Source organism: Salvia hispanica, chromosome 2 (assembly GCF_023119035.1).
Source record: "Salvia hispanica cultivar TCC Black 2014 chromosome 2, UniMelb_Shisp_WGS_1.0, whole genome shotgun sequence".
NCBI lineage: Eukaryota > Viridiplantae > Streptophyta > Magnoliopsida > Lamiales > Lamiaceae > Salvia > Salvia hispanica.
Window position 1 is genome coordinate 37,015,480 of NC_062966.1, and position 22,583 is coordinate 37,038,062.

At 35.0% G+C, this 22,583-nt stretch overlaps 5 protein-coding genes and 1 long non-coding RNA gene across 6 annotated transcripts; 2 read left to right on the top strand and 4 right to left on the bottom strand.

Annotated features, from left to right (window-relative positions):
• Positions 1 to 796: 796 nt before the first annotated feature.
• On the bottom strand, positions 797 to 4,039 carry LOC125207712 (purine permease 3-like). The gene is made up of 2 exons (XM_048107176.1): positions 3,243 to 4,039; positions 797 to 1,359 (listed from the first exon to the last, which is right to left on the bottom strand). The coding sequence occupies exons 1-2, from the start codon at positions 3,966 to 3,968 to the stop codon at positions 973 to 975; spliced, it is 1,113 nt and encodes a 370-aa protein (XP_047963133.1). The 5' UTR covers positions 3,969 to 4,039; the 3' UTR covers positions 797 to 972.
• Positions 4,040 to 10,872: 6,833 nt separating this feature from the next.
• On the bottom strand, positions 10,873 to 11,357 carry LOC125208161 (protein preY, mitochondrial). The gene has a single exon (XM_048107737.1). It carries the CDS (start codon positions 11,326 to 11,328, stop codon positions 11,071 to 11,073), a length of 258 nt encoding a protein of 85 aa, XP_047963694.1. The 5' UTR covers positions 11,329 to 11,357; the 3' UTR covers positions 10,873 to 11,070.
• A 1,027-nt stretch (positions 11,358 to 12,384) lies between these two features.
• LOC125207763 lies at positions 12,385 to 13,488 on the top strand. Its single transcript, XR_007174017.1, has 4 exons — positions 12,385 to 12,515; positions 12,662 to 12,717; positions 13,094 to 13,135; positions 13,233 to 13,488. It is a non-coding gene; the product is annotated as an uncharacterized LOC125207763 (long non-coding RNA).
• A 119-nt stretch (positions 13,489 to 13,607) lies between these two features.
• Positions 13,608 to 15,114, bottom strand: LOC125207762 (heparan-sulfate 6-O-sulfotransferase 3-like). Its single transcript, XM_048107239.1, has 2 exons — positions 14,766 to 15,114; positions 13,608 to 13,936 (listed from the first exon to the last, which is right to left on the bottom strand). The coding sequence occupies exons 1-2, from the start codon at positions 15,006 to 15,008 to the stop codon at positions 13,754 to 13,756; spliced, it is 426 nt and encodes a 141-aa protein (XP_047963196.1). The 5' UTR covers positions 15,009 to 15,114; the 3' UTR covers positions 13,608 to 13,753.
• Positions 15,115 to 16,823: 1,709 nt separating this feature from the next.
• Positions 16,824 to 19,423, bottom strand: LOC125204982. Its single transcript, XM_048103762.1, has 5 exons — positions 19,394 to 19,423; positions 19,268 to 19,305; positions 18,533 to 18,558; positions 18,105 to 18,451; positions 16,824 to 18,035 (listed from the first exon to the last, which is right to left on the bottom strand). Exons 3-5 carry the CDS (start codon positions 18,549 to 18,551, stop codon positions 17,007 to 17,009), a joined length of 1,395 nt encoding a protein of 464 aa, XP_047959719.1. The 5' UTR covers positions 18,552 to 18,558; positions 19,268 to 19,305; positions 19,394 to 19,423; the 3' UTR covers positions 16,824 to 17,006.
• A 1,948-nt stretch (positions 19,424 to 21,371) lies between these two features.
• Positions 21,372 to 22,377, top strand: LOC125204290 (60S ribosomal protein L37-3). The gene is made up of 4 exons (XM_048102895.1): positions 21,372 to 21,494; positions 21,577 to 21,712; positions 21,953 to 22,054; positions 22,139 to 22,377. Exons 1-4 carry the CDS (start codon positions 21,492 to 21,494, stop codon positions 22,183 to 22,185), a joined length of 288 nt encoding a protein of 95 aa, XP_047958852.1. The 5' UTR covers positions 21,372 to 21,491; the 3' UTR covers positions 22,186 to 22,377.
• The last annotated feature ends 206 nt before the right edge of the window (positions 22,378 to 22,583 follow it).

The following is a 22,583-nucleotide window of genomic DNA, read 5'->3' on the forward strand; positions in this document are numbered from 1 at the left end:
TAAAGTCTAAACAACCACAATATTAGTATACAATTAGTCTATCCATTCAACTACAATATTAGTATACAATTATTTCATTTTTATTATTTTTAATCATCATATTGACTAACTATTTTGAAATTCGGCACCAATGTATGTACACCTAGAGGTCACCACGGTTCAAGAACCACCGGTTTAGGTTCGGAAAATTTACGAACCTGAACCGGCCCGCCATAGCTTCCGGCGGTTCCGGTTCTTGAACCGGACAACCCGGTTCAACGCACGGTTCAAGACCGGCGGTTTCCAGCCGATTTCAGGCGGTTCCGGTTTTGGACCGCCGGTTCACTATTTTGATTTTTTTTTTTCAAATTTCTTCATTTACCGCCGGAACCGCCGGTTTTGTTACCGTTTTCTGCAGGGTAGGCCTGCACCCCTACGCCTGCGCCGCCTGCCACCTGAAAAAGCTGCCCGAACCGGCGATTTCCGGCGAAAACCGCCGGTTTTCGTCCCAGTTTTTGACCGGTTCCTGCAACCCTAGGCCCTACCCTATACCCTACCGGAACCGGCAAACCGCCGGTTCCGGTTCGTCATGTTTTGAAGACCTGAACCGGCCCATCGGAACCATCGAACCTTGTCCCAGTTCCGAACCGTCACCGTGGTTCGGATCCGAACCGCCGGTGACGGTTCCGGGCCGATTCAGCCGGGCCGGTTCGGTTTGGGGACCTCTATGTACACCAATGGAACACAACGAAATATCAGAGCATGATCTGCTCAATAATTGATGATGGATGGAGTGTGGTCACACTCGCACATTATATAATCAAACACTATTTAATTTTCCAATTGTGAGAGATCTACAATATTTGACCTTAAAGGCCCAGTTAATAATCTGTATATTACAAGAAAGAAAAAAAAAAAAGCAACATAGAAAAAAGAGTGCAGACCCATACATGAATATATATATTATTGTAATCAAGAAAAAGAAGTGGTCGATCAAGGTATAGAAGTTTGATCCGCCAATTGTGTTTCTGCAGTCAGCCCATTGTTATTAACATTGCCGACGTCGTTTTTGTTCGTGTTCGTATTGGTGTCCTTGTTGTGTTTGATATCACCATAGAAATAGGAGATAAAACCCCAAATAGAGAGGAAGAGAGAGATACCCTTTTCAGCTTGAAATTTCTCATGATAGAAAATAACAGCTAATATTTCAGTGATGGGAAGCAAAACAGTGATGACAATGCCTGATAAAAGGGATGATGAGTAATAGATGACTCCGATTGCACCCAAGAAAAAGCATTGCCAAATTATGGCACTGCAAACTACAACAACGTAGTATCTTGTCTCTCCAAGTTCAAATTCTTTCGCTTCTCTTGAGATTGCCTACCAATCAAAACACAATGCATTAAAGGGAGATCAATCAAGATATTTAACTTCATCTCTTTTTACTCCACATTTTCAATACACGTAAACAATTCTCGATGAAACACAACTTAATTAGTTGATAACAGTGTCATAACACGTTTAGGTCACCGTTCAAAGTTCCCGCCACTAATTAAATGAGGAGCTATAATGATTGTAATTAGAATATCATTTTATTTGAGACCTGAAGATATTAGTATAGTAGCTAATGATTTTTTTGCAAGTAGTTCATAAATTCAAGACTCCAATTTTAGCTACCAAATTCGAACATGATATAAAACATACTATGTCATGGCGCAAATTGTAGGATTCTCAAAAAGACACACTTTCCCCATTCCCTTCCATTATGATATTATTACTACAGTACAAGGCACCAACTTCTAGGTGTGTTATAATACTTTAAACTAGCATCATCTTCAATGAGCAAATTTGTCATTAACTTTTAATAATATGGCCAAATGTATCCTTAACCTGGCTAAAAAGGTGCAAATCATATCTTTATAATAGTATATTCTCCACTTATTACAGTATGCACGTGGTTGGTGGTCCTATTCATGTCAAGATTAGTACTACTACTATATTTTATCTTAGGTTAGTATAGTGTATGCACTTTCAACATTTTCACTTTATGTAGTATGGACTTTCAAAGTTCAGTTATAGTCTTACTTTTGGTTTGAATTATATAAATAATTCAAATCATATCTTCAGCTTTGATTTATTTTTTAGTATAGCCTCAATTTTGGACAAGATCGTCATATACCCATTAAAATATTATTGCACCAAAAGTGTGATTGAGATGATAAATAAAATAAGTTAAACTTTTATTTTTTAATTTAGCCGTTCATGTATCATACAATTTCTATAAACGTAAAAGGAATTAAAGTTCTAGCTATAAAAAAAATTAAAAGTTAAGAACATAACCTGAAAATAATTGAAATTTAAAACCATGCAAAATACTCCAGTAAAGTAGATTCATAGATTTTTTCCGGTCTCATATGGAGTTTCATTTCATTTGAAAGTAAAACATACAACTAACTTTGTCCCATTATTATTATTCAAGATTCAAGGCAATCATCAATTGATCATCAATTGGAGTATATACCCTACAACACTTAATGCACAGTACCACCCACACATAGAACATGTGTTTGATATTTTGTGGTGCATAAGCCTTCATTTTAAATTATTTAATTGCAACATAATTATTCATCATCCTTTTAATTAATAGTACTACTATTAATTTAAGTAATATATATAGGAGTAGATGCAGTTAGGCACCCTAAGTTAGACATTTTAGTTGCTAGTATCATTCAAGAATAATTACTAGTGCAACTTGTTTTTTCATGACCATGAAAATGTCAACACACATTTTGTTTCGTTTACTTTACTTTCTCTTACTTTATTCTTTCTCCATCTCTTCATCTTTATCATTTTTTATATTAACACAATTTTTTCTTAAATCATGTGCTGAAAAGAAATATCTCCACAGTGGTGCACTAGGGCTGCCACTATAGATAGAATAACATCATACCACCAATATAGTCCGTTAGATCTCGTTTATGGACGCCTAGGATTAAGTTTTGTGGAACAACACGGGTTTGCAGTGTACTGTATTAGATACTGCAGTCGTGGTAAACTGCAATATTGTTGTGGTAGTAAGACTGCACTGCAATCTGGTAACGTAAAATTAGAAATTTCCTATTTTACCCCTCCGTGTTTTTACACGTGGCAGCATGACAAGCACACGATTTTCAGATCCAATGGCCTAAAATGGTGATATGGTGTTACGGTAAAGAGGGTTATCATCTTAATACATCTCGACAGAAACAAGAGTGGGGGCGTACCTGGAAATCATTGTTGACGACCATTCCAACGGTACAGAACACGGTGGCAAAGAAACACATAACTAACTGAATCTCCATCACAAGGGTGTACGTCACCGCCTGCTTCGCCCGCTTGTACATCAGCTCAACCAGAGGCAGAATCAGCCCGTACAGCGCCGCCGCGATCAGCGTCAGGAAAAACCCCAGCAGATACTCCCGATTCGACTCCCCCTCGGGGCGGTCCCCGTCCGTGTGGAGCCCGAGCACCACCGCCCCGAGCGTGAGCAGCACCACGGCGTTCACGGAGAAGGCCGTGAAGCGCTGCCTCACCAGCACGAACGCGAACGCCGCCGTGAACGCCAGCTGCGTGGCGATGATCAGCGCCGACGTCGACACGGGGAGCCGCGCCACGCCGTACGCGTACATGTAGTCGTCCAGCCCCGTCGCCGCGCCGATCGCCGCCGCCGCCACGAACACGCGCGGCCGCATCAGGAAGAGGGTTTGATCGCCGGATCTGCGGCGGCGCGTGTAGGACACGAGGAGGGGGAGGAGGATGACGGGCCAGCCGCCGGTCTCGAGCCAGCTGGAGAACCAGATGCGCTTGCCGCCGCGGACGAAGTAGAGGCGCATGATGAGGGGGCCGCCGCAGTTGCCCACGGCGAGGATGATGCAGTTGATGATTAGATACACTCGTTTCATGGCAGCGGCGGTGGTGGTGGTGGTGGTGGTGGTTTGGTCTTCTGCCATTTGGTGGCTCTGCTTTTTAAATTTCTCCTTTTTTTTAGGAGAAAAAAAAATATACTATAAAGTGTAGAGATATGTGACAATGGATCAATTTGCAAGAAGATATATATCGGCGATAGTTTGTCTTGATCGATTTGGCACCGACCGTTGCTACAACCAATCATCAAACATTTACGATTTTACATCACGTTGTCAATATTGTGCAAATCCAATCAACCTTTTTTAAATTTTTCAATGATTAGTATAATCACTCTATTACAAGTTTATACTACTCTTAGTAGTCGATTTCAAATATAAAATAGTACTTCCTCCGTCTCATAAAAGATGTCACACTTGTGAGAGGGCACGAGATTTTAAGAGGCTTTTTTTTTGTGTTAGATGGAGAAAGAAAATATAATTTTTATATTAATGTGAGAGAGAACTTTTTCCAAAAATAGAAATATGACATTTTTTGTGGGACAAACTAAAAAGGAAAGTGTGACATCTTTTGTGGAATGGAGAGAGTACCTAGATATAATTTAGGATTAAGTTTTGAGATTATTTTAGTCATAGGAGATTCATTGTTAGCTATGACTAATTATCTCATTATTATTCATTTAGGATTGAGTTGTGGAATTGAATCTCTTAGACCAAATATATTATAAATTTAATCCTAGATACAATCTTGCAAATCGAACTGCCCCTTATTATCATGTATTTAATATTGTGCAACTCTAATCAACCTTTCTTTAAATTTATCAATGATTAATATAATTATTGACACGAGAACTCTCTCGTAACCCTCCCAAAAATTCTTCCTGCCTCATCATTACAGTGTTAACAAAAGCCTCACATTCTCACAATCCTCCCATATGTAGTCCTCCCAAAAACTCCTCCAATTTATGAAAAATAACGTTGAAAGAGGCAGAGGCATATACGTAAGGAAGTCATTGAATTTGACTACCAAATTTGTCTTGAACTGTATGATAACATGATTTATGCTGGCCAAATGGCAGGTTATGTCAAAGATTATAAACTAATTTTAAAATATTAAATTCACTAGTCTTTGTCCCATCATAACCTCTACCAAATTTAAACTACGGGGTACAGTTTAATTTTATGTTACAATATTAACCGCGTGTATGCTAGAATAAACCTAAGATAAAAATCGTGATAAAAGTCACAATAAAATTAGTTTTATACTATTATATTATTATTTGGTAGATTGATTATAACAATTTGATGTTTGGACTTTGGTAGCTTAAATAATTTCGTGGATTAGACCGTCTAATTACGTACCTTAAATAATTTTTATTGTTGAGCAAAATAATTAACATAATGTTGGATGGCATAATATCTTTAAAATTAATAACATAATGCTGACATAATATCTTCTACTATCAAACGTTAACTAAGTCAAAACCGGCAGTATTATACTTTTGAACATTGTGATCATAGAAAATATTTTATATCTTTTAGTATAACATTCGTTTCATTATCAAGTCGGGACAAGGCCTCATTTTTCTTCCTCCTCTGTTCTTGATCAATATATTTAGAAATTGAGTCACCCCATGTAGTTTGAATAGTCAAAGTTTGAAAGGCAATAAATGTATTTAAGTGACAGTAGCAAGTATGAATGTTGGATATTTTATTCTAATATTTCTCTACCAATTTTGACTTTTAAATGGGTGATTTTTACTAGGATTGATCAAATATTCACACCCAATTAAAATAGTTGGAGTATAATTTATATGATAAGGTTAAAACATTTTAAAACTCTGTTAGTGGCCTCGTCTTTTTGATTTTGCAGTACTCCTATATTTAAATGTTTACTGTTTTATTTTCAATTCTTAGGTAATAAACCATTACTAAGATTGATCGTTTCAGGGTTAGGTGAGGTTAAATTACAATACTTTGATTATTTAATACTACTAATTAATATTCAAATAGTATTAAATTTGGGAAGGAGACGCAAATGAAATATCAAGATTGTGGAATTGAGGTTTAAATTCTTTAGTTGGTGGGCAAATATTTCCAATATCCCCTAGTTCTCTTTCTCTTTGATTTGAGATAAGAGGACGTAAACGAATATCTTTGTATCTTATTTTTATCCTTATAGATAAGATTTATTGGGTCCTAAAGTGAAATACTATATGAAAAAATCTCTTTTTTATTTTACTGAATTAACGGATACGGCATATATATAATTCTATAGACACACAATCATTATAAAAAATACTACACACAATTAAATAAATATATAAATAATATAATACTGATTGACAAAAGATATACTCCTTGATAGCTAATTAACATATCAATAGTGTGATCTTAATATTTCTTAATTAATTGATTAATTAGATTGATTATATTTCGTTTCATAGTAGAGATAGGCATAAAATGAATCCACACCACACACAAAAAGTATGACAAGGAAATTCTTAAGCCTTTGAAAGTGGGATTTCAGTCTGTCATATGTTGTGACCCATTTAATAAATTTATACAGTAAAATCTATAATAATCTATCCATATATATAGTGGAGTGTTAGGGTGTCATCACCTCTTAAAATAACAACACACCATAATTCCTAGCCAATCATTTGTACACGTGGACGAATAATAAGCTGTCATGTGGCAAAAAAAAAAAACCTAAAAAAGACGGCTAGCAATATGGTATACACAATACAACAAATTTTCTTGGCCAACAATATCCGACACACTATACAGGAATCTATAGATTGATGTGCAGCGTTTATAATATTGCTGTGTAGCATTTATAATATTGATGCGTATATGGTGTCACAGTGTCACTTTAAGAGGTGTTGTCATTTTAACACAAACCTATATATAAATATATAGAAAAAATGAAAATACTTGTAATACATATAAATTTTTATTTTAAAATTCTATAGTTAAATTTTATTTAGTCAAATCCAATATAGTAGCCTTTAAAAGTGTCACTTAGCATAATTTGTGTGGTTCATGAGTAGCTCGGATCATTTATAATCCTATTTGGACTATATTGTTATACCTCTAATGATACATTTACTTTCATGATTTTATAACATATATGGAGTATATAATTGAACACATTTTTATATTTGTAAGATATGAATAAACACACTTACTTAGTTACACGCTTCTTCTTCACCTAATAGCTACATTAATAGCTACATTTACTTTCATGATTTTATAACATATATGGAGTATGTTAGATGTTCGTACGTAATCATTGCAAAAGTAGATGGAGAATTATACTCTGTCCATCATTTAAAGAATCATTTTTTTCATTTTGAATTGTCCATAATTTATATAACCGTTTACTTTATTCTATTTTTAGTATATAGACCTCACATTCTACTAACCTTTTTACATTCACGATCCAATATGAAACTAATAATTAGTAGTACTTTAAATAATGGGTCTCACATTCCTCTCACTTTCTCGCTACTTTTCTTCAGAAAATCAAACAATTTCTTAAAACTTGTGTTGAGTTAAAAGAGTTGTTTAAATGATTGACGGGAGAAGTATCTCATACTGTGTCTGCAAAGGTTAATTTATCTGATTATGTTAGTCCAAATATTAAGAAATTAAATTATTGCATTTCATTATTTTGTTAGAAAATCGACATCCAATAAAGTCGTCTATATCATACAAATAGAAGAGACGCAAAAGTGCAAATCAGAAGCCACAACTATCGAAGTTGAGGTGGAAATGAGACATCTTTGTTTCTTCCTATTGGTTTTATAAAACGTTTTCACTTACTAAATTAAATATTATTAGTAAATTCCAAACAAATGTATGCGGAAAATGATTGCCAATTTAGACATTATTTATTACAGTGTTTTTTTTATGTAATAATAGTGCATACCAGGTAACATAACCGAACGCTTTCCTAATATGATAGATTTACTTTAAATCAGTTTTTTTGAAATTGTTAGTTTACCTAAAATTTAATTCGGAACAAAGTGGATTGGGTTATAAATATTCGGTAGAAATTTTTGTTAGAACCATAAACTATGATTTGCACACAAAAGCATGCTCAATGAACGATAATGAAAGTAGAAACGTACTTGTATTTATAATTTCAATGAACATGAAATAAGATTATGAGAAAATTATGATTCTCATTTGGTACATTTGGTTAATAAAAATGAGAAAATATTAAATATTTATTCCTCTCATTTGGAAAACATAATAAATCACTTATTTTGGTTGATCAATTGATAGATAATTATTAATATATTACAATTAGTAGACGATTATGTTGAAATATTAATTTTATAAAATTGATAAGAGTACAAAAGTAATTAGTATTAGCCTCAAAAATTAGCAAAACCTTGTTTACTACTATTAGTATTAGCCTCAAAGTAGTAAACTCGAAAATAAATTACAAGAAAATGAGTTTGCTTCTTGTCCCATTTTCAATATACACAAAATAATTACAAGAAAAGGAATCTACCAGAAAGTTCTCAAAAAATTAATGAGAAAATGAAACAAAAAATTTTCAGGCACAAGAAGTTGATGTTCAACAAACCGGTCCAAGTTGAGGTTCCTCGGAAGAAGATCACTGTAATAAAGCAGCGTCGTCATCGTCGCCGCTGGCTGAGCCACCATGAACCCCACCGTTTTCGCCACCGATCCGGCCAGCCTCGCCGTTAAACGCTGCAAAAACTACACCAAAAAATCCAACTTTCTCAAAACCCATTTTTTCTTCACACAAAAAAAGTACAATGAGAGACTTACCATTGATATTGATGAGATGAGCTAAAAAAAACTTGAGAAATTTATATATATATAGTGTTAAATAATGGAGAAAAGTGGAATGCTTGAGTTAATGAAGTTTGCACACATATTTTGATGGGAAGTGTGTGAAGGAATTGAATGAGAATGAGTAGCAAGTGGTTTTGCATTGAATTTCGATTGAACAACAAGAAAACATTGGGCGTAAGGCCTCGAATATATCGACGTTGGAAAGCTTAGTAGAGGAGAGGGAAAACACAAACGACATGAATATGGTTTTGCATTGTCTTACTAAGCAAGAAAATACATTTCTTTAACATCAAACTTCATTTTGGAATTTCTTGCTTGAGGGGTCAAGACATTGGTAGTTAATTTTTCTTTTCTTGTTAAATTATGGGACATGTCCTTTGCCAATTGGCATGTAATGTATTGAGTAAAGATTTAGTGGTCGGGATACATTATCATATGGTATGTCTAGCCAATCACAATTGAGACGTATAACTAAAAATTTAGTGGTCAGGATACATCATCATATGGTGTGTTTAGCCAATTACAATATACTCCCTCCGTCCTACAAAGATAGTCCCACTTTGATCCAGCACGGGTTTTAAGAAATGTAATGAAAGGTGGGTTGAAAAAGTTGGTGGGATGTGGATCTTACTTTTTAAAGTATTAGTTTTATAATAAAATGTGAGTAGGAATGAGTTGGTGGAATATGAGGTTCACTACCAAAAATGGTAAAAGTGAAATGGGACAAATTTTGTGGGACGGACGGAAATGAAAAAATGGGACAAACTTTGTGGGACGGACGGAAATGAAAAAATGGGACAATTTTTGTGGGACGGAAGGAGTAATTGAGAGAGTAAAAAGGAATAATAATATTTCTTGACATCCATCATTTAGGTGAGATGATATTTCTTGAGATCAATCATTTTTATTCCCTTTTTAAAGGGAAAGATAATTTAGCCTTTATTCATTTTTTCCTCTTTTTTAAAAGGGAAAGATATTTTTAACTTTATTTACACTAATATGTATTGGCAATCATCATCCATCAAAGGCCTAGACAAAATATGGTACGGTGGTAGACCAAGTGGCCATGTAACTAAATTTTGAGCTTTTAAAATTTAGTCTGGATTTTAAAATTTGTGTCTATATAATATACTCCACTTATTAAGTTATAAACATGTTACATGTGTAATAAATTTGTACTGACAAACATACACTGTTACAATGTGAATACTCAATATTGATCAAGTGATTATCGCCAGCATGTGAGTTGTAATTTGGTAAGTTATAGGATAAAAACAGTATATTTATTACTAGTAGTATTTTTAATTTTAATTAAGTGGTTGTGAAGAGAGAAAAATAATTAGTGGGCGTGTAAAATTATTCAATTATTTATTAAAAATTAATTCGGGAACTATGAAGGTAAACATCAAAGCCCAAACTAAACAATTATTCGGCCCAGCATGCTAGCCCAATTGTGACCAACCTTGTTAAACCCAGAATCAATTTTCTTCAAGAAAAATTATTAATTAATCACAAAAAATAATGGGGATATTGGTATCTAATATCACGAAACTTTCAAAAAGTTGAATTTTTTCCACGAACTTTAAAATTGGCAAATAATATCACAAACTTTACCTCGAATTTGTTTTTTCCCACAAGTGAAAAAATTCCCACAAATAATATTATGATACGGATTTTGTTTCATAATTTTTCGACAACAATTTTGAGAGCTTCAATTTTTTCCATTCTTTGAAGATAGTTTTTCTTGAAGCACATCCTCCAAAATTGTTCTTTAATCTATTAAAATAACATGAGTTTTTTTTATTCGTGGGAAAAAAATAAACCTGGGGTAAAGTTCATGATATTATTTATCAATTTTAAAGTTCATGAGAAAAATCTAACATTTTGAAAGTTTCGTGATATTAGATGTCAATCTCCCAAAGTAATATGATTTGCAATGCCTAACCCAAAAGTTTCGTGATATTAGATGTCAATCTCCCAAAGTAATATGATTTGCAATGCCTAACCCAAAAGTTTCGTGATATTAGATGTCAATCTCCCAAAGTAATATGATTTGCAATGCCTAACCCAAAAGTTTCGTGATATTAGATGTCAATCTCGCATAGAAATATGATTTGCAATGCCTAACCCTTCGAAGAAAAAATAAATAAATAAATTGAAGAAATAAATCATAAAAATCCCCAATTTTTAGGGTGAACGTTCCTCATCACGAATTGTTGAAACAGAAGCGGCGATGCAAACATTTGCAATGTAAAGAGAGAAACTGCTATGAATCAACATACTTAAGCAATTACTATCATTCTATTCCCCTTTCACAGCGTATGTATGAATAGATCGATAATCGAAGGAGTGCTTAGCTCGAATTAGTCTGCGGTGGATCGGAGGAGTTGAGATCTTGATCGGACTGCAGTATTATTCCGTCGGAGGGAACGAGGCGAGGAATCCCATCGACGATCGGGTAAGACACGCCGATTGAATCGCTTATGAGTGAGTTGGTTTTCTCGCACATCCTTAGGGGCTGCTTGGTGAGAGGGCAGACGAGAATCTCCGCCAGTCTGGAGCTTATTCCGGCGGCGGCGCTCTTCAGCAGCACTCCGCTCCGTCTCACCATTTTTTAAGAGTAGTGTTGGCGTTTGGTGATGTTTAACCAATTTAAACGATTTTTGTCATAAACGTGTATTCGCCAATAGCACTTTATTATTATTTTTTCTTTATTTATGGATTTTTAACCTTTTATTTTCTGTTAAGAATTAGTACACATTTTAAATTAATTTTATTGATATTATTATCAATATTGATAGGATAGTAAGTTACATTGAAAATCAAAGGTCAAATTGAAATTTATATACTCCATAGTACTCTACTTGATATAATACAAGGTTAACAAAGAGCATGTTGCAATATTCAATCCTACATTTTCCATATGAACTTGAGTGCTTGTATAACTATGTGTGTAAAATATTGAAGTTGCAAATGCTAACATTACAAAAAATTACAAATGATACAACCAAACTTTAGCAATGACGGATTTGGGTGGGATCGGAGATCGACTGACCTTATTAGCAGTCTGTGAAGGCCGTGAAGCTCTATCAAATTTGGTTTTCTGAGTTGGCCAAAGAGACCGAAGAAGACACCGGCGGCAAAACGAGAAGCAGCGAGGCAAACTTCAATTGCAGCTTCGAGCGTAATTATAAGCTCCGTCGGGTTATTACTATTATTTATTTTATAGTTGAGTCGAGCGTAATTATAAGTTTCGTCGGGTTTTCTTTGTTGGTTTTTTTCCCGATGTATGGGATTAGGTCGAACCAACCCTAGGATCCTTAGTCTATAAATAGGGCTAAATTGTTCATTAATTCCTCATTTGTGACCTCTGCACCGCTTCAATCTTATGAATCCGTTCGCTGAATGTTGACTTCTTTCTTCGTCCAACGTTCATTGCTAATGCGGTCGCCGCACTGCCTCCATCCCACGAGTTCTGTTCCCTGAATTTTTAATTGATTGGTGGAGATATGTGAAATCTTCTATTCTATGCTCAACAACTAGGGAGGAGAATAAGTAGGTATTGAAAAAGGAGGGCAGATAATATTCCCATCTGTATGGCACTCAATATTCGATAATGGGAACATTGGAGGACGAAACTGTAATTCCACCTTAATTTAGAGGCCTATATAAATTCAATCGAATACCAACCAATTACTGAAATATAATCTGAGGAATTTGGTTAGGGCATCAAATTGATCACTTTAATTTCACATCGAGACCCTAACCAATACAATTCAATCATGTCAACCAAGCAAGGTAAATTGTTCATCCAATTACACAATATTATCTTGCATATGAGATCATATACATAATCTTTTTTATTATCAGTATTGTTATTAAAGAACAAAATGATGTTTTTGCTGATTTTTATGATGCCTTTTGCTTTTGTTGCCCTGCATCAGGAGGAAAAGCCAAGCCTTTGAAGGCCCCTAAGGCTGAAAAGAAAGAGTACGACGAGGTATTGTTTCTCAAGGCAATTGTATTAAATTTTGGAATTTGATTTGTGGTGATCATTGATCAACTCTATTTTCTATTGTGTGTGTGTGATGTTTGATGTGAATTTTTATATTGAATTTTTGAGATATTTGTGTTTGGTGTAAATTGTTGAGATTGATTAAACTTCATAGTCACGAAAGAACTGATCTTGGAACAAATATTCTGGCATCATTGTCTTGTTTTTTTGTTCTTAATGTAGAGATGCATATGAAACTCCAAATTGTAGATGTAATGGTGTTTATGAGCTGTAATACCATTTGTTTTCAAGATACCCTAAAGCAATTGTCAACTAATGATATTGGAATGAACATGATGCCTTCTTTCTCATGATTTTGCAGACTGACAAGGCTAATATTCAAAAGAAGAAAGAAGAAGAGAAGGTAAACTATCTTATCCATACAATTTAATCTTGGAAAAGACCGATAATCTGTCTCCGATCCTCACTGATAATAGTCACAATTTTTATGTTCTTGCCAGGCTCTTAAGGAGCTCAAGGCAAAGGCCCAGCAAAAGGGGGCATTTGGCGGTTCTGGTCTGAAGAAAAGTGGCAAAAAATGAGCTAGAAGAAGAGCTAGCTCATTGCTTGTCCTGTTTGTCATTTTCTTTGTCATGTAATTTAAACATTTTAGGTTGTTCCCACTAATGTTTATCGGTATCGAGCCGTGAAGGGTGTGTGGGTGTAAGATTGTATGTTCAACAATTGAATCTATGAAATGGCTTATGTCTAAATGTATGTATCCCTGTTTTCTTTCTGATTTTTATTGAGTAGTAGTTTCTCATGACTCAATTGTACCCAAAAGTAGTGTGCCACTTTTAGTGGAGAGAAGGTAGTAGTTACTTATTCAAGATGAATTTAGGTTTAGAAGAGATATATTGCCTACAAGTTTATCTAGATCCTTGCAGAATACTCATCTAGTACAAAGACATTTGGAACACAAAAAACTGAGATGGCTCCAAGTGAAGCCACATCCAAGATTTCATGTAATGGCCTATGGGCGCTACTGGTCTGGCTTGTCGGGATCCTCCTTCTCAGGGTCTTCCTCCTCTTCTTCCTTTTTCTCTTCATCCTCTTCTTCATCTTCCTCAGGATCAGCCGGCATGGGTGGTGGTAACGGAGTCTTCATAGGGCTGAACTGCGGGAATATATCAGGCCTCCTTCCAGGCTTTGGCCTATCCCACTCCTGAATTGTTACAACAATTTAACCTCAGATAAACAGCCAAATAAAGTCAATACTCCTTACTAATAAGCAATGAAAGTTTTATTGTGATGCAATTGTCAACCCTCAATGTGCATTTGATGAATTGAATACATAAAAACAGATGTCATCATAAAGCAATGGCTGAAACATATCAGTGTGCCCCCAAATCCAGTGCTCACTACTTGCAGAGTTCAAAGGACAATGTCAACTAGAATATAGCTCCCATTTCATGCTATCCATGGCATCATTTCATAGATTGGTCATTACATATTTTCAAAATGGTATTACAGTGAAACAAAATGAACAGATGATCATCCATCTTAAGGCCATGTGAAGTTCTTCAACATTCACTAGAATTCAGCAAAACATTTGCAACATGCCACATAGATATAACCTATTTATCTTTCAAAATGAAATTCTTAATAATACCACTTCAAACCAATCTTGACAAGCACCAAATTCTGGTTCCCACCGCAGTATGAGTTAAAGAATTCCTTCATTACCAGTTACCAAGCTAAAGCTACTTACTTCAATTTATATTGGCATTCACAGCATCTCAGTTCAACTAACAAGTTGGAGAGAATTGAAATTAATTGCAAGACTTCATAAACTCCAATCATATTAGGCTTTCACAGAAAATCCAAGTTCAAGTTCTTCAATTTCTAAGTATGTAAGACAAACATATTAGTCTGCACACGAAGAAATGTATAGCCAATTAAATATCTACAATTTCACAACAGAAGTGAGAATTGCAATTAAATAAAGGTGTTCGATGAAAGTTCACAAATAAAAGGGGGCGGAGATAACTAACGATGGGGAAATCGAGAGGCGAACGGCGAGTCATCTTCTCTTCTTCGGGAGCCATGCCGACAATCAACGATCTCCGGTGGCCACGCGCCACGATTGAGCTGCGGCAACTCGGGAAAGACGGCAGCGGAGAAAGGGCTTTTCTAATTGAAGAAGAGGCCGTAAATAATGTCGACGAGGTTGAAGCTACCAGCTCCGCTTTGGGAGTAGAAGGCGGTAGACAGAGGGATAAGGGCGAGTACGCCATCGGCGGCGGCGCGTGCAGATGGGGAAGTGTACTTCACCTTGTATTTCCGATGCCCACCGATTATCCACTCGCCCAATTGCTGGAGAGAGATTTGGGATAGAGAGAGAGAGGCCAAAACCAGTCAAATATGAGCTGTTTCGGATATGGGTCGGGCCCTGTTTCAGACATGGCCGAGCCCAATTTTGCAGACCCTGAGTTGAATGGGCTACAAAAAGGCCCAAATGTATAGATTTTGAGATTTGAACTTATAATACAAAATGTGTTAACAAGCCCCCTAATAAAAAAATAGTAGTCCCTTCCGGCACGAGATTTTATGTAGTATTGTTTTGTGAATTGATGAAGAGAGAGTAAAGTAGGAGAGAGGGAAAAGTAGAGAGAGTGATGTTTCCATTTTAGGAAACGTTTCATTTTTAGTGGGACAACCCAAAAAGAAAAACGTTGCATTTCTAATGGGACAAAGGGAGTACTTACTACTACCTTCATCCATTATTAACTGTGACATCTACTTTTATACGCTTATTTTGTGAAAATAATAATAAATAGTTAAAGTGAAGAAAGAGTAAAATAAGAGAGCATGATGTAAAAGAAGACTTTTCTCTACTTTATTATCTCTATTATTTTACTATTTCTCAACTTTTAACTATTTATTACTACATTCGTCTCGCATTAACTGTCACATTTACTTTTTTGCACTCAGTTTTATAAAAATGATACAATAAATAGTTAAAGTAGAAAAATAATAAAGCAGGAGAGAGAATAAGGTATAGATGAGTCTTCTTTACATTATTTTCTCTATTATTTTACTATTTCTCGACTTTAACTATTTATTATCATTTTTACAAAACGAGTGCAGAAAAGTAAATGTGATGGTTAAGGAGGTAGTATCATTTTTATGATATGAGTGCAGAAAAGTAAATTAGATAGTTAACGCGGGACCGATGTAGTAATTGATATTTCTTCTCCAAATCTCTTTGTAAATAATTTGGATGTGGAGAGAATGGCAGAAAAACAACTCTCCGGCGACGGAGTTCCACCGAGCCTCGCCGGAATGTCAAAAAACCAGCTCTACGACATCATGTCTCAGATGAAGGATCATTAAACTCTAAAATAAGCAACCATAATACTCTTTTTTGCTCGATCTACCCATTGAGAGGATGTGTTTGAATGTATGGAGTTAAGAAACTTTTCGAGTTCGAATTGGAAAGGAAAAGAAGATTGATACACTAGAGAATCGGCTTTCACCTCCGCCGTCGCACCTTGCTTTTGTGTTACTTCTCTCATTTTTCTTATATTTATTCCAAGTGATCGTATGCTTGAATGAAGTGACTAGGGGTGGGTCGATACGATATATCGTATCGAAAACGTTGTATCGTGTATCGTATCGAAAATATCGATATAAAATCGTTATCGTATCGAAAGTTTCGATATAACTTTCGATATTAAAAAATTTCATATCGTTATTGTATCGATATTTCGATATATCGTACCGAAATTCGATATATCATTAAATATCGATATATATCGAAAATAAAATATCGATATATCAAAAATTTTCGATATATATCGTATTTTCGATATAAAACGATATATCGCGATATAAGGAAATTCATATCGTTATCGTATCGTATCGAAAATTACGATATATCGAAAATTCAATAATTTTTCGATATTTTTCAATACGATACGAGCGATATATCATTTTTTCGGTATTTTTCCCAAGCCCTAGAAGTAACCACATGTATTCATCGCATGAATATTTGATGGTGAAGGGGACAAGTTGGATTTTCTAGCTAGTGGTTATATGCAAAGTACAAATTCAACTACAAAACACTGCATTTAGATAGCATATTGTTTTGGCAAAACACTAAACTACTTGCATAGGTGATTCGAGTCCTAGTGACAAAACAAAACACAGATATTAATGTCTTAAAAACGACATACACATCACCATATGCATCCCAAAATACTTTACTACGTTACCTAGAAAGCTTAGCTCCTTCACTTCCTGTTTAAAAGCCACATGACATACTCAGGTCTGACAGCTTCAGGTAGCCCCATGAAAATATCAAGTCGGTGGGCCTTTTCGAGAAGTAGCTCACAAACATCAAATCGGACATTCAATGTGAGGCCAGGTATATTGCTCACGATGCCATAGACCCCCTTCCTTGCTTTGAAAAGATCAGACTCGTACGCTAATGGTGTGGACAGCTTGTCTAGTATCGCATTCTTATCCTGATGCAGTTTCTTGAGCATGTCGAGTGGACCATCCATTCCATCTACAGCCTTGCGTTTCCTTCCAGTCTGCATTGCTGTTTGAGTTGTTTTCTGACCCTGGAACACACTGTCCTCAGCTGCCTGAGTGGCTTTCAGACCCTGGGACACACTGTCCTTGGCTGCCTGTAGTGCTGTTTGAGTGGCTTTCCCACCCTGGCCATTGTCCCCGGCTGCATCAGATGGAGACATGTTCTCTTCCGTTTTGTTATAATCAGGACCTGCACTGATCTTCCCAACATTTTCTTGAGCATATGGTTTGCTGACTGCTTCCTCAACATCTTCAGCATTTGATCCCTTGGTTTTATCATTGCCACAATTCTCTGGAAGAACATTCTCATCAGCGTATGACTTGCTGACTGCTTCCTCAACGTCTTCAGCATTTGATCCATTGGTTTTATCCTTGCCACAAATCTCTGGAAGAACATCCTCTTTAGCATAGAGTTTGTTGAATGCTTCCTCAACGTCTTCAACATTTGATCCGTTAGTTTTATCCTTACCACAAATCTCTGGAAGAACATCCTCTTTAGCATATAGTTTGTTGAATACTTCCTCAACGTCTTCAGCATTTGATCTGTTGGTTTTATCCTTGCCACAAATCTCTGGAAGAACATTCTCTTGATCATAAAATTTGTTGAATGTTTCCCAAAAGAATTTCCCATTTGACCCATTGGTTTTAGCTTTGCCAAAAATCTCATTCCAGTCTTCCCAATAAGGCCAAGACTTAAAACGCATGAGCCTAGCATTGCCATCATTCTGCCAATAAGGAGCTAAGTCAGTACACAAACAATATGAGGCAGTTCGTATATGAGCAGTCTTCCATACCTTAACGATTTTCTCCCACTGCACGTTATCACAGTGAATCATGTGGTCACCTTTCAGGTTAAATCGAACACCACGCTGGCTCAGGATTGCTTTCAGAGATTTGTAATCCTTCTTCCAAACGTTTAGCTTCGATTGTATGTTGGGGTTTCCCCTCAGGTCCGTGCCTGGAAATTCCTTTCTTATGGCTTTCTCTAACAAGATCATGTAGCCCGCTCTAAAGCCAGTACTGCACGTCCATGTTTGTGCTAGTTCTTTGAGGGCTGCAAGGAGAGCCTTTTCCTCTCTCACCGACCAACCCCTACGCGTCCTGTCACGATTGGGCTTACCACAGAGAGCAAAATTGCTACCTGATACAAAATCATGAAGATATTTGGTATAAACAAAATGCCTTCGTGCTAAACAAATGAATTTTGCAAATGTTCACTAACCTTGACTCTCTGAACTCATGTCGAAACTGTGTTAAAAGCTCTTAAATCAGTTTTTGAATTAGAATGTTCCCAAACACCTCCTTGAAACACATAATATTGAATCAAGCAAGAAATATAGAGGTCCAAGCACACACTGATACACACATTTTAGGTATAATAACAAATTCAACAAATTCACTTCAACAAAATTCACTATAATGCTTGCAAAAATCAAAATCCACAGAACGAATAACTCAAAAATTATGATTTCCAGATACCTAATCAACATTCCAATTTCATCATACATTGAACAATTTCATGTGTGCATTTTTTTTAAGAGTAATGATAAACAACCAAATTTTGTACAACCAAAACAAGATTATATTAGTAATTTTGATGTGTTAATTAAATATTAAAATAATAAATATAGATGGTTAACAAATTAAAAACACTTTATTAGTTTTTGGCTTCATTTTCAATTTTTATATTTGAATTATTTCTCTATTATTTTTCAAATTTGAATTAAAGTATGCATTAATTATATTTTATGATTCAAAAAAAATTTAAAAATTATACATAAATACCATAATATTATGCATGTTCCCTATAATATAAATATGTCTAACTTTTTAATTAAATGCATAAATAAATTACATTTTTTTCAAATAAACCAATTTTTGGTTGTACAAAATTTGGTTGCATAGCTTTAGTGTTTTTTTAAAGCGTAAAAAACGATCGTAGAACAAACAGACTGACCTCTTGCGCGTAGAGGCAAGGAGATGCACAGAGTGATCCTGCGTGAAATGATTACAGTTAAGAAGGATTCAAAAGAGAAAAAAAGGAGAGAACGACACCACATTGAAAAGGACGACGGAAATCAACCGATATTTCGTGGTGGTGGCCGATCAACGAGCGGCTCCGGAAATCCTCGGGAGTTTGAAGAAGGAAATGAACGACGGTTTCACTCTTTGTTGGGGATTTAGGGAGTTAATTGTCATTTGAGGTTCGAAATGTGGCCGCCATTTTCATTCTCAAAAGTTGAAAATTTTCAATTTCCCGCGTTGTTATTAGTAGTAGGAGTAATTCGATTAACTAATTTTATTTTTGATCACTGAAAAATTTGTTTGGTCATTTTGATTTCACTCATTGTGCACTACAAAATAAATGGATAAATGATACTATTAAAATTAATAGGTAAATGAACAAAAGTTTAAAGGTTCCATCAAGATAAATTTTGAATACGTATAAGCAGTACTCCTTCCGTTCCATAATAGATGACACAAATAATAAAAGATTTTAGAAAATATTATTTTATGTATTAATTGAAAAGAAAAAAATTATATATCTATAATCTATAAATCTATAAATATACAAAAGGGGAGTTTTAGAGGAGTTTTGGAGAAATTTACAAGAATGCCATTTAATTTAAAAAATTATATTAAATTAAAAATGTATAATTAAAAGGAAAGTGAGTGGGAGGCTTTATAATGAGTGGGAGGTTTTATAATGTACTATAATTAACGGCTAAGCGCATCTCCAACTATTCCACCAAACTCAAACTTATTTTAGTGTATATCTCACACTAAATATTGATTTTACTCCAATCATTTATATTAAACTTAAACTTAAAAGAATATTCTCTATATTATGCCTTTTTTACTCACAAAATTTGAAAAACTTTTAGGTATTGGTTTAGTGTAAACCTGAAGATAGATATTTTTTTCTCAAAAATAAAAAATAAGATTGATTTTTGAGTACTATTGGAGCTAAATACCTATCCCATTTTAAATTTGAGTGTACCCTTGGAGATGGTCTAATAGCAGCATGAATCAAAATTATTGAGATTTAAGATCTGATTAGAAAATAGAAATAGAAGAAAACAAGTAGAAAAAAAGGAGGAAAAAATAAGAAATTGAGCCCAGTTTCAACCCACTACACCAATCTCGTTTATGTCAGATATCTTTCGCTACTATTTTTTTATTTTTTATTTGGCGAATTTCCATTCACATCTCTTATACATGAAGACATACGTACTCAACGGCTATATTTAATGGTCTCCGTTTGTCGTGGCTTGTCCAATTAGACTATCTGCGCCCTTTTCGTTTTTCTTTTCGATTTTGCAGAGGCAAGCGATTGAGTGGGTGAACGGGAAAGGATGAACTACAATTGCAAGTGAGTGCTCGACTGTTCGCCTTGAATTTCGGTTGAATTTGTGTAGATTAGAGGTTTTGCATTCCTTTTTTGTTGATCTTATTTTTGTGGGTCTGTGATTCTCAATTTTGCAATTACGTAAAGGATTATTCGCATAATATTTTAACCCTGTAAATATGTCATTTAAGGCTGGATTTTCATATATACCTATTTACCTTATAGAACTCAAGCATACTATTTTTGGACTTATCATAGAAGGAAAGCTTGATATCATGGAACCATTTCACACTATGCTCAATGATTTCAAGGCTTTCTCACAATTCCTTGGGTCGACTAATTTTGTTCTTTTTTATTATTTTTGTTCCTTTTCATTTTATTAATTATATACGGTGTATAATTTAATATTTAAACATTATATTATGTGATTTATTTATTATGCGTTGATTTGTATAAATTTTTTATTCTTATATAACTAATATTCTTACTTATATTGTTTATTGCTAATATTAATTCTAATTTTGTTTAATTAATTTAAAATTAAAAAATAATATTTTAAAAATATATTAATCTGTATCCACAGACGTGATAGTATTAAAAATTGACTATATAAAAATAAATTTCATGTCACATTTTTAAATTTGGGTCGGAAAAAAATTAAATCTATCAGTTCAAAGCCCATGCATAACACGGCCCAATGAAGATCAATTTTCATAAATCCGAAATCCAAAACCCTTTCCCAATCGCTCATCACATAAAAGGGGCGCCGCTCTCATTTCTTCTTCTCCAACTACTCCTCACAAGCTAGGGTTTCTGCAACTTTAACGCCGCCATGGTAAATCCCCACCTCGCGCAGCTCTATCCGTGTATGAAATCCGATTAGATCCGTGTTAATGTGCATATAATTCAATTTGTAGGGCAAGGGAACTGGGAGCTTCGGAAAGAGGAGAAACAAGACACACACTCTGTGCGTGAGGTGCGGCCGCCGCAGCTTCCACCTCCAGAAGAGCCGCTGCTCCGCCTGTGCTTATCCTGCTGCTCGCAAGAGGACGTGTATGCCTCTCACTTATAAAATTTGCTATTCAATTTATTATTTAAATTCATCGTTTCTCTTCCTGCGATCATGTTTTAGCCCTTTCCTGATCGCACGATTAAAATTCCGGAGGAAATGATTGCTGTTCAGTGGTTTTGAGCTCTGATTATTTGATTTATTGCGTGGTTAATTGTCTATGTTTTTTGTTTATATGATCCGATCAATTTGGTGAATGATTTCTATTTAAAATTGAACTTTAGACAACTGGAGTGTGAAGGCAATTCGTCGAAAGACGACCGGCACCGGACGCATGAGGTATCTCCGCAATGTTCCCCGCAGATTCAAGACCAACTTCAGAGAAGGTTGCTAGCGTTTTTGTATTCATATTTTTCTTTTTTTCCGTCGTGATTAGCATTATATTTATGTGGAGTATGTGATGAATATAGGTACTGAAGCAGCACCAAGGAAGAAAGCAGTTGCTGCATCTGCGTAAGGGGACTAATGTGGAGAGAGCAATTGATTCTACTTTCCCTTGGTATTGTTATTGTACTCGACAACGAATGAATTTTGAAAAAGCCGTTTTAAGGCAATTTTGCCAATTGGAATTCTTAGTTTATTTCTACTTATGTTTATGTACTTTGTTTTGAATTTTAATATGGATATCTGAATACAACTTTGCTTCAAATATTGTATCTTATTAGTTGTATTGGCAAAATACTGAGTGTTTGGGTGCAGCTATCGAACGTTGGCTAATAATTTGAAGGATTTCTCAGCATTCTTAGGGAATTCTTAATTTAAGAAATGGTAGAGCTACAGCCTACAATCTTGTTATTGGCAAAGATGTTACAGCCTTCCTTTTACTTTGTTTTCTAATTCAAGTTACAATGCTAG

What these genes read in the sequence shown, in the direction of transcription:
- LOC125207712 (XM_048107176.1), bottom strand. Translation starts at nt 3,968, where the DNA reads ATGGCAGAAGACCAAACCACCACCACCACCACCACCACCGCCGCTGCC. An exon ending in TCGTCAACAATGATTTCCAG is followed by an intron (nt 1,360 to 3,242) that starts GTACGCCCCCAC and finishes TTTGATTGGTAG; the next exon opens with GCAATCTCAAGAGAAGCGAA.
- LOC125208161 (XM_048107737.1), bottom strand. Translation starts at nt 11,328, where the DNA reads ATGGTGAGACGGAGCGGAGTGCTGCTGAAGAGCGCCGCCGCCGGAATA.
- LOC125207762 (XM_048107239.1), bottom strand. Translation starts at nt 15,008, where the DNA reads ATGGCGTACTCGCCCTTATCCCTCTGTCTACCGCCTTCTACTCCCAAA. An exon ending in CGCCTCTCGATTTCCCCATC is followed by an intron (nt 13,937 to 14,765) that starts GTTAGTTATCTC and finishes GTAACAATTCAG; the next exon opens with GAGTGGGATAGGCCAAAGCC.
- LOC125204982 (XM_048103762.1), bottom strand. An exon ending in AGTGGGAGAAAATCGTTAAG is followed by an intron (nt 18,036 to 18,104) that starts GTATGGAAGACT and finishes CCTTATTGGCAG; the next exon opens with AATGATGGCAATGCTAGGCT.
- LOC125204290 (XM_048102895.1), top strand. An exon ending in TGCTGCTCGCAAGAGGACGT is followed by an intron (nt 21,713 to 21,952) that starts GTATGCCTCTCA and finishes ATTGAACTTTAG; the next exon opens with ACAACTGGAGTGTGAAGGCA. An exon ending in CAAGACCAACTTCAGAGAAG is followed by an intron (nt 22,055 to 22,138) that starts GTTGCTAGCGTT and finishes TGATGAATATAG; the next exon opens with GTACTGAAGCAGCACCAAGG.